This window comes from Manis javanica, chromosome 8, assembly GCF_040802235.1.
Source record: "Manis javanica isolate MJ-LG chromosome 8, MJ_LKY, whole genome shotgun sequence".
Classification (NCBI taxonomy): Eukaryota; Metazoa; Chordata; class Mammalia; order Pholidota; family Manidae; genus Manis; species Manis javanica.
The window spans coordinates 5,453,206-5,463,881 of NC_133163.1; the positions used below are offsets into that span (position 1 = coordinate 5,453,206).

The window sequence follows — 10,676 nt, forward strand, 5'->3', positions numbered from 1 at the left end:
GCTCCCGGCTCATGCCAGGAGGGGACAAGAGAGTCCGTAGTGGTGTGTCGTCTAGGGGTTTTTATAGGCAGTTGAGGATTTTTCGAGAACATGAAAAAACTTAGGGGTGGGGACTTGTTAAGTGGTCTCTGAATATTAAAAATTGACTTAACTGTAAGGAATTTTTTGCCTTGATTTCTCTCTGGGACACCGGAGCCTTGGTCCGGGAGCACATCAAAAGGCTGCCTGCCCAGCCCCCAAGGTGGGCTGAGGTATTGTCTACTTGCTAAAGAATCTTGCCTCTTGAACTTCCTGGGTGTTAAAATGCAATCTTATCTTTAAGATGGAATTCTTCCTGCCCTTAACTATGCTGTCTACAGTTTACAAAATCACCTGTCAGATCTGAAGGAGGAAAAGACAGCACATAGGCCTGGGCCTTTTAGCATGCTAAAGTGAATCTTATACATGATTATAAATGGTTAGCATAATAAAACATGTGCTACTCTTCTATATCTGGGGAACATTAACTGATTTCACTGAAGAATGATTTTAGAGCTCAATGTTTAACATAGAGTTTTAGCAGGGGGGGTTCCTTGCATGTAGTTCTATTGCTCTGACTGCAAATATCCCGCCCTGCCCCCTCCGGAGGCCCTCACCCTGCTCTGACTACATCCATGGTCCCTGTCTCAACGAGATATCTAGAATGAACGCCAGAGACAAAAATAGAAAGAAAACACAGAAGTAAGGTTAAGAGACACGGAAGATACAGTGAAATGGTCTAACATATAATTGCAGTCCCAGAAGAAAAGGTGAGAATGGGGCAGCGGCAGTAGATGAAGTATTAACAGGACATGACTTCCAAAACTAACGAAAGGCATAAAGCCACAGATTGAAGAGGCCCTAAGCACCCCAAGTATACCTAAAAATGAAAAGAAATCCATACCAGGGACAGCACAGAAAAATTGCTGAAAACCAAAGACAGAAACAACATTTTAAAAGCAGCCAGAGAAAAGGACTGTGTTCAAAGAAGTGACAGACTGACAAGTGACTTCTCAACAGAAACAGCCCAAGTCAGAGATAATGAAATGCCTCTAAAGTGCTGAAAGAAAACATGGGCAAACCAAGTTTGTGACTAGGAAAAAAACCCTTCAAAAATGGAGGAAAACATTCTAAAATTAGGTTGCATAATACTGAAAATACTAAAAACTACTGAAATGTATACTTTATAGATGGGCAAATTTTATAGTACATGAATTATATCTCAATAAAGCAGATACTGAAGGACCACTAAAGGGTATTCTTCAGGTGAAAATGTTTATGACCCCAAGTGGAAGACTGGAAGATGACAAAGGTACACTGCGGAGCTTTGGGGAGAAGACTGAAAGGGTATCTCGCCGCGACCCTCCTTACCCAGGACGACTCAGGAGACACGGGTCCACGCAAGAGATTTTATTATCTGAAAGAGAGGGTGGCTGCCCCCAGAGTGGGGAGGAGGGAGAGAGAGAAGGAGAGAGAGAAGGAGAGAGAAGGAGAGAGAAGGAGAGAGAGAGAGAGAGAGAGAGAGAGAGAGAGGGAGAGAGAGCGCGAGAGCACAGGGGGACAGAGAGACAGAGACAAAGAGAGGGCAGCCGCGTGGTGCACAGCGTTGTGCCCTTTTATTGCGGCGGATCCGCTCGGCCTGTTGCCTTGGGGGAGGGTCGGGATGTTTAGAGATAAGGTGGGGTAAGTCCAGGCATAATTCTCACCAGCTTATGTGCTTGGGACCATGGGGCAAATGGAGGATAAATTACTATTTTCTTATAAAGATGACCTTTTGAGTAAACAGTGCTGACAAATGGTGCTGGTATAAATGAAATCAGATTCCTTTTTCACAAGTTACATAAAAATCAATTCCAAAGGGACTGCAGATCTTGACTTGAAAAGAAAAATGGTAAAATTTCTAGAAGATGTTACAGGAAACTATCTTCTTGACTTTGGAATAGAACCACAAATTCGGAAGAAAAAGACATGTAAACCCCAAAAGAAGGCTGGGCAAGACATTTGAAAAGGCACTTCATAAAAGAGGATACCAAATAAACGTGAAAAGATGTTCAACCTCATTAGACAGCAAGAAACTTTAATTCAAAACGACACTCACCAGGATGGCTAAAATTTAAGACTAACAATACCAAGTGTTGGCAAGGATGTGGAGCACTACTCTAACACACTTGCTGATAGTAGTGTAAATTGGCACAAATACTTTGGAAACTTGGTATGATCTGCTAATGTCAAAGATGTGCATATCTTTTGACCTAGAAAGTCCACTACTAGGTATACACCCAACAGAAATGAATGTACCACGAAACATGTAGAAGTATTGTTATACTAGAAACAAGTGAATTTTTAAGCTAGAAACGATTCAAATGTCTACCAGTAATGGAATGGATAAACTGTGATACATTGTTATAATGGAATACTACAGATCAATAGAAATGAACAACAGTTAAACAGAATGGATGAATCTCAAAACATCTTTAGTGAAAGAAACCAGGCACAAAAGAATATCGCATTATTCCCACAATATAAAGTTTACAAAACAGGCACAATGAAACTATTGACGCTTTGTTTTTATGGATACGTGTTTAGAAGAGGTAAAATTGCACAGAAAAAAAAGGCCAAGGAAGTGACTACCCCCAAAAAGTGAGGCAGGATTGGGTTACCTCTGCAGAGGGAATTCCGGGCTCCTGGGTACCGGCAATGTTTTGTTTTCCGACCGGATAACCCCAGCGCCCCAGGCTGGGTGATCAATCAGTGAACGGTACACTGGGGGGCTTGCACTTTTCCGGCGTGCAAGAAGAAAGGAAAAGGGGACCAGAGAGGCGAGCAGAGCCCGCAGATGGAAGGGAGCTACCACTTCACAAGGTCGCTGGGCCGAGGCCACCCCGCAGGCTGAGCCCGCTGAGGGGGCCGGGCGCTCGGCCCCCGGGCGGCCCAGGCGGCCACACCTGCCCGCGGGCCCGCCGCCGCGCCCAGCGCCGGACCAGCCTCCCGCGCGCCGCTCTGGCCTCCCTCCGACCGCCGGGCCCTCCGCCCCTCGACGCCCCGCACTCCCCGCCGCCCGCCCAGGCGCCGCCCGACTCACCTCATTGTCGCTGCCGGGCGGGCGCGCGGGCCGGGGGCGCGGCGGGGGCGTGGGCGTTAGCGGGAGCGCCGGCCCCGGGCGCGGCGGCTCCGCGTCTCGCTGGGCTGCGGCGGGCAGCGGGGGCGCATCTTCTCGCGGCGGCGTCCGGGCCGCTAGCTGCGGGGCAGCGCGGCGGCGGCGCCTGACAGCTGGGCCCCGGCCCCTGCCATCTTGGCGGGCGCGTGCCCGGCCGGCGTGTGCGCGCGCCGCCGGGGCCGAGAAGGCGGGGAGGCGTGAAGGGGCGGTGCCGGGAACGGCGGCCGGGGAGCGCGCCCGCCCGAGCCTCGGGGTGGCCCAGTGCGGGCTGGCGCGGGCGGGAAAGCTTAGCCCGCGAGCCGGCACAGGGGTCCCTCCGCCGCCAAGGGGAGTGCGTGCGTGCGTGCGTCCCTCCGCCCGCGGCTGCGGAGGTGAGAGCGCGCGCCGCGGCCCAGGCCCGACACAAAAGGCGCGGGGCCCCACCGCCCGCGCCTCCGGGTGGGCCTGCCCGGGCCTCAGTGGGCGGGGCGCCGGGGAGGGGCGGGGCCTCGGGAAGGAAGGGCGAGCGGTGAGGGGCTGAGCTGAGGGGGGAGGGTCTTCAAAGAAAGGTCGAGCAGTGAAAGAGGGGACGGGGCGTGAGGGCGGGGCTGCAGGGGCGGGGCTGCAGGGGCGTGGATTCGAAGGGAGCGGAGCGGTGAGGGGCGGGGCCGTGCCGGTGAGGCGGAGCCAGGGGCGGGGCGGAGCCAGGGGCGGGGCGGAGCCAGGGGCGGGGCGGAGCCAGGGGCGGGGCGGGGTGGAGCTGGGCTCCGGCAGACACGTGGGGCGCGGTGTCCGCTCCCCGTAAAGGCGGATTAGTGCGCCAGCGTCCGTGCGCGGTGGTCGGCGGATTCTCCCTACCCCGACCCTGCTGCGCACCCAGTCTGCTCGAACGCAGGGGGCAGCCGGGATCCTGCGGGGCATCGAGGTCACCAGCCTATCACCGCCAGGCTCCCCAAAACCACAGGCTGTGAAAAATAATATCGACAACGCACAACACCAAGTAGGTCGTCCGGATTCCTCTGGTTGTTAAATCCCCATCCTTCCTAAAGGTTAGCGATCTTTGCATGCTGGACACCATAATCCTCAGGGTCTCACTCCCCATGTCTAGGTGGACACAGTTCTTGGTGCTTTCGAGAAAGTATTGCCGCTAATGTCCCCTTTCCCCTTCTCAGCAACATGGAGATCATCTCTACCTTTTTAGAAATGGCTCTAATTAGACAAGAGCATATCAAGGCTATGGCTGTTTAGTAGGAGGGCAGGGAAGGGTAGCTATTTCACTCCTGGCGCAGATGGAGAAGAGGCTTTGTAAAGTTACGTGGTTTTGACCAAGGCTCTGTCAGTTACGTGGTTTTACCGAAGATACAGGAAGTGGTGTAGCCAGTTCTCAAGCCAAGGCTTTTCTGACTCAGAATCCCAGCGCCCATCCAGTCCAGTTTGCTGCTGTTGAGCATCCTTTTCACTCCCTGCAGATTGGATCTGTAAGTACTTATCCCTCTCTCTGACCCCTCCCTCACCATCCTATTTGAGCTAGTTTTTAAACTCAGAAAGTCACCTTGGTCCCCTCTAGCCCTGTTAGTAGCTCCAGAGGATTTCAGCCCCTCCTAACTTTATATGTCCCTCTCTTCCCAAAGTCAAGATAGGCTTTTTTCTACAGAACAGACTTGCTAGATCCTAAAAACTACTAAAAATGGTTAAGTCCCCCCACCCCCACCCCAGAATACTGGCCTGTTTGTTCCCAGCCTGGTTTATGGAAGCATGTGGCCCACTGTGACCTCCGGATCAGGTACTTTCTCTGCTGCCTTGGAGTCACTATCCTGTAACTGGAAAAAGGTTTGCTGGAAAATGCTGATGTTATATTTGCTACAGAATACTAGCACCAAAGGGGCACAGACGTGCTGTCAACCTTTTCTGCCAACTACCAGTCCCCTGGAACAATAAAGATATTCAAGTTCCTTTAAGAAAACATTGATGCTGGAAGGGACCTGCAAATCCTTCTCTTGGTAAAGGGGGTCGGTGAGAACACAGAGAGGGAAAGTGGCCCAGCATCGCTCAGTGAATTCATGAAGTCAGCCGTGTCAGGCTCCTGGAGAGGTCATTTTCTTGCAGGCAGTGTGTTCCTTGGAGGGCTTCATGAGCAGCAAAAAGGGCTGGAGAGGACAGGTGGAGGCCTCGTGCCTTAAGCTGAGCCCCGATTCTCCATAAATGGCCATTGCTATTTGTCTAAGCAGCCCAAGGGTACCTGGGAAGGCAGAGCTCTCTGAGCCCCCATTTGTCCCAACAGACAGGACTCCTAAATCCTTCTTGTAGGCTCTGCTGAGGATCAGCACAAAGGGGCTGCTGAAAAAGAGCTTCTCTGCCCTTCCAAGCATTCTTGCCCTTTGCCTGTCCTTCTCCTGCCCCTTAACCATGCATCCATTGAAGCTGGGTTATTTATCATGTTTCCCATTTACTGAACAAAGGCTTTATCCCTTAAAAGTAGAGAATTCATGTTTTCCATTCTTCTGAGAAAAATAAATTTAACACTGTTTTGACGTGTGGCCCCCAAATGATTTGTTTCTAGAGCCCACCATTCCTTGAATTTGAAAAGGCTGCTCACCAGAGTGACACCCGACGTGTGTAGGTGCAGGACACGTGGCCCAGCTGACTATTGTGGGTCGACTCCCAGGCATTCCAGGATTTCCCATTTGTGGGGAAGGCAGGAAAGACAGGGTTTCTGCTGTCTGTACCTCAGGCGACTCATAGAGCCACAGACACACAATAGAGCTGGGAAGTTCTCAAGGGGTCTCTTGTCTAATAACGTCCTTGTCCAGAGGGTGAAACCCAGGCCGGAGAGGGCACCAGGAGAGTGCACGAAGAGGCAGATGAACACAGAGTTCCCCAGCCTGCAGGCTCCAGCCCTGCCCACGTTACCGCTGCCACCTTCCTGCTCCAGGAAGCTTCTCCAGCCCGGGTCACTGCTGATGAGCTGACCCCTGGACATTCTTCTCCATTACTTGGTGTTGCCAACACGAACCTCACTCACCACAAATAATCAAAAGGAACACTTTTGCTGATTCACCAATGAGACCATGTCTGGTTTATATTAACCAGCATAAGTAAGTTACTAATTCACACCAGCAGCCGAAGTGAAGAGAACAGATGCCTCATAGGACTTGGCAACCGCCTGTGACCCTGCACCCTTTTTTGGAAAATCCTCTTTAATGCCATTAATCTCACTGACCAATTCAGTTATTTCAAACACTGTTTTCCTTAAATACAATTTGTTATCATTCAGTCATTGATTGTTCATTGCGTGCTGGCAGGTGTGTGCCCTGCCCACTGCATCCGCCTGTGTCACCTGTCCCCCGGATCCGCCGCACACACCCTCCCATAGGGCTGCGGGCGCCGTTCTTCCCGGGCTTTGGGCTCAGCCCTATCACGTCCTCGCCATCTCACGTTGGGATGGTCTTTCTGCTTGCTGACTCCCGTACTAGATGGTGAACTTCATGAGGACAGCAAGCATGTCTTAGTCCTCCTTGCTTCCTGTGGGTAAAATCGTAACATTTCCAGAGTATGTCGCCTGGCTTTAGTCCATTTGCATATCCTCAGGGGTGGAGAGAACTTCATCTCCACGTCAATGGGTAATTACCAGGGCAACCGAGGGTGTGTCTGAACCAGGGCTTTTAAAGGGAGGGGCTTGCTTGCTTGCTTCTTCGGGAGCAGAGGAGAGAGATGGCCCTGGACTGCAGTTTGTAAGCAATAAACGGTTTTAAACTTTATTTCTCCCTTGGACTGATTTTGGTTTTTAGAGGTATTTTGCCCCGGGATTTCCTTTCCGCGGACTTACACTCCCCCACCCCCACCCGTGTGTTACAGCACAGAACAGATCCCGCTGAAACGTCCTCATCCAAGCAGTGCCTGCAGGGACAGACACAAACCTGCAGGCATTACATTTTGGAAACTGAAGCTCCTGCTTAGGTTCTTATTCCACCTGGCAGGAAATATAAATTGCTTCTGGCCCATCTTGGCTTCCACACACTTGAGGATGGCCTGTGTTTCTCTTTTGACCCCCTCTCAGGCTCCTCCTCAGCTCAAAAAGCAAGTCTCCTTCTGTTCCACCCACTTCGAAGGCCCAGGAAGCGTGACTTGGGAGGGGCCTTCAGTGGTCATACTAGGGATAACTCCAGCTTCCTGCTGGGGTAACTCAAAGATCTAGACCGACTACAGGGAAGTGTGGCTCGATGTAGGGGCGTTCAGGGGCTTGGGGAGGACTTTGGGTACAGAAGCAGATGGCAACTTAGTGCTGCTGTCGGCAAAGGTATGAGGACAGAGGACCCAGGCTGGGGCAGGCCTGTTTTTCTGGAGGAGCCTGGAGCGGTCCCAGGCTGCACGAATATTCCCGCTTAATGGGATCTTAGTGCTCTCACTTAATTAGATTAAGAAAACTAAACCAAGTGCATCCCTCAGGCCAACCTAGTCAGCAGTCCTGGAGAGAGCTGCTTCATCCCACGGGAGTCTGCGCCCTTTCCCAGGAGGCCCAGGCTCACCACCCAGCTCCCACGTAGGAAAGCCAGCCTCCCTCCGCATTCTCAGACCCAGTCACCAGGTTCTAGCGTTGGGGGGCTGCTCACCGTCAGCCCTGGGGAGGAATCTTCCTGGCTACTGCTCCCGTTGGCTGTCTCACGCCTTCCTTGGAGACCCTGACAGTCGGGCCATTGTTGGGCTGAGAGGACGCACTCTGCAGTGGAGCTGAGGGGCTGGGCCTCTGACTGTGTGAGCATTTTAGGGGACTTGGGAGGTTCGAAGGCTGCCATCTCCTCACAAAATGTGCTCCCAGGCTGAGCAGTCAAAAGGTGGCAGGTCTAACAGAGGGAACAATGGAGACATTATAAGGAGAGTGAAGAAGATCTAGCAAAGAGCAATCTGAGAGCAAAAAATTACTTTTGGGAATAAAAAACATGATTTCAAAGTTAAAAGAAACTGATTTGAGGTAATGAAAAACAGAAAAAAACACTGATCTGGAACTAGGATTGGCACACTTTTCTGCAAAGGGCCAGATAGTAAATATTTGTGGCTTTTTTACAGCACATTCCATCTCTGTCATAACTACTCCACCTGGCCACTGTACCTTGAAGGCAGCCACTGGCAATCTGTAAACAAACGGATGTGACTGTGTTCTAATAAAACTTTATTCACAAAAACAGGCCAGACTGGATTTGCTATAGTGCAGACTACAGTTGACTCGGGACCTAGAAAATCAAATGAAAAAATTGCCTTGCAAAGCACAGTAAGAAAGAAATGGAAACTATCATTGACAAAGTATACATAAATGAGAGACTCAAGAGATCTAACTTCTCAATCATAAGGGATGAATGGAGGGGAAGCCATAATTGAGGGCAGAAAAGATTTTTTAAGTCACAAGAGCTCATTAAAAGAACAGATGCTTTCCCCTAAGATCAGGAACAACAAGAGGTTATCTATTCTCACTATGGCTTTTCAGTACTCACCAGAAGTAATAAGGCACTGGGAAAAAAGGCATTTGATTGGAAGGGAAAAAGTAAAACAATTTCTATTTGCATATGACATAATGTGCATTGTGTATAGAAAATCCTAAGGAATCCACTAAAAACTAGTAAAATGAATAAATGAGTTCAGTAAACATGATGCAAGATTAACATACAAAAAAAGTCAATTGTATTTTTATACACTTGCTGTGAATAATCTGAAGTTAAATTAAGAAAATGATTCTATTTACAATAACATCAAAAAGAATAAAATACTTGGGAATAAATTTAACAAAAGAAGTATGAGGCATACACTGAAAACTAGAAAATGTCATTAGAAGAAATTTGAAAAGACCTAAATAAATGGAAAGACATTCATTCATTGACTGGAAGTCAATATTGTTAAGATAACAGTAGTCCCCAAATTGATCTATAGATGCAATGCAATCTTTGTCAAAATCACTTTTTTTTTATAAATCAGCAAGCTGACCCTAAAATTCATTTGGAAATGCAAAGGACTTAAAACAGCCAAAACAATTTAGAAGAACAAAGTTGGAGGACTCATATTTCCTGATTTCAAAAATTACTGGCCTAAGGATAGATATATATAGATCAGTGGAATAGAATTGAGAGTCCAGAAATAAACCCTTAAATTTATATCCAATTGATTTTTCACAAGGGTGCCAAGATAATTCAATGGAGCAAAGAAGAGTCTTCAATAAATGGTGCTGAACAACTGGTTATACAAATGGAAAAGAATGAAGTTGGACCTTCTTTTTATCATATGCAAAAATTACTTTAAAATGGATCATAGTCCTAAATGTAAGAGCTAAAACTATAAAACTCTTAGAAGAAAACATATGTGTGAATCTTCATAACCTTGGCTTAGGCAAAGGTGCCCTAGATATAACACCAGAAATACAAGCAACCAAAGATAAACAGTTATACCAGACTTCATCACTATTAAAAACTTTTGCTCCAAATGCTACCATCAAAATGAAAAGACAACTCACAGAATGAGAGGAAATATTTGCAAATCATTTATCTGCAAAGGGCCTTGTATCCAGAATTATAATGAACACTTACAACTCAATAATAAAAATACAAATAGGCCAATTAAAAAGTGGGCAAAGGATCCAAATAGATATTTCTCCAAAACTGATATACAAATGGCCAACAAGTACATGAAAAGATGCTCAACATCATTAGTTATCAGGGACATGCAAATCAGATTTACAATGAGATACTGCTTCATGCACTAGGATGGCTATAAATAAAAAACAAAATAAATAGGAAAGTAAGTGATATTGAAGATGGGGAGCAATTGGAGCCCTCATACATTCTGGTGCAATTGTAAAATGGTGCAAACACTTCAGAAAACAGACTGGCAGTTCTTCAAACTGTTCAACACAGAGTTACAGTATCACCCAGTAATTCTACTCCTAGGTATATGCCCAAGAGAAATGAAAACATATGGCCATACAAAATCTTGTACACAATTGTTCATAGCAGCATTATTTATAATAGCCAGAAAGTGAAAAACAACCCAAGTGTCTATCAACTGATAAATGGATAAACAAAATGTGGTCTATCCACACAAAGGAATATTATTTGGTAATAAAAAGGAATGACCTTCTGACACATGCTGCAACATCAAAGAACCTTGAAAACATGATGCTAAGTGAAAGAAACCAATCACAAAAGACCACATATTGTCTGATTCCATTTCTATGAAATGTCCAGAAAGGGTAAATCCATAGAAACAGAAAGTAGACTAGTGGTTGCCAGGGCTGGGGGTGGTGGGCAGGGTGGGAATAGGGAACCTGGTATGGGTTAAACTGAGTTCCCCCTAAATTCTGATTTTGAATCCCTCTCCCGCAGTACCTCAGGATGTCTTTGGAGGTAGTAACACTAGAGGTCATTAAGTTAGAAAGAGGCCCTTAGTGTGGCCCTGACCCAGTCTGACTGGGGTCCTCATAAGAAGTGACTGGGACACACACAGACACCAGGATCAGAGGGGAGACCATGTGAGGACACCT

The 10,676-nt window shown here is 48.0% G+C and overlaps 1 protein-coding gene across 1 annotated transcript in view; it reads right to left on the reverse strand.

The window, feature by feature from the left end:
* Positions 1–3,584, reverse strand: part of EVL (Enah/Vasp-like) — a 141,653-nt gene extending 138,069 nt beyond the window's left edge. Inside the window, exon 1 of the mRNA XM_036991916.2 lies at positions 3,101–3,584. Coding sequence (XP_036847811.1) covers positions 3,101–3,105 — 5 coding nt within the window. The 5' untranslated portion in view covers positions 3,106–3,584. The remainder of the gene's footprint in view (positions 1–3,100) is intronic.
* Positions 3,585–10,676: the final 7,092 nt, after the last annotated feature.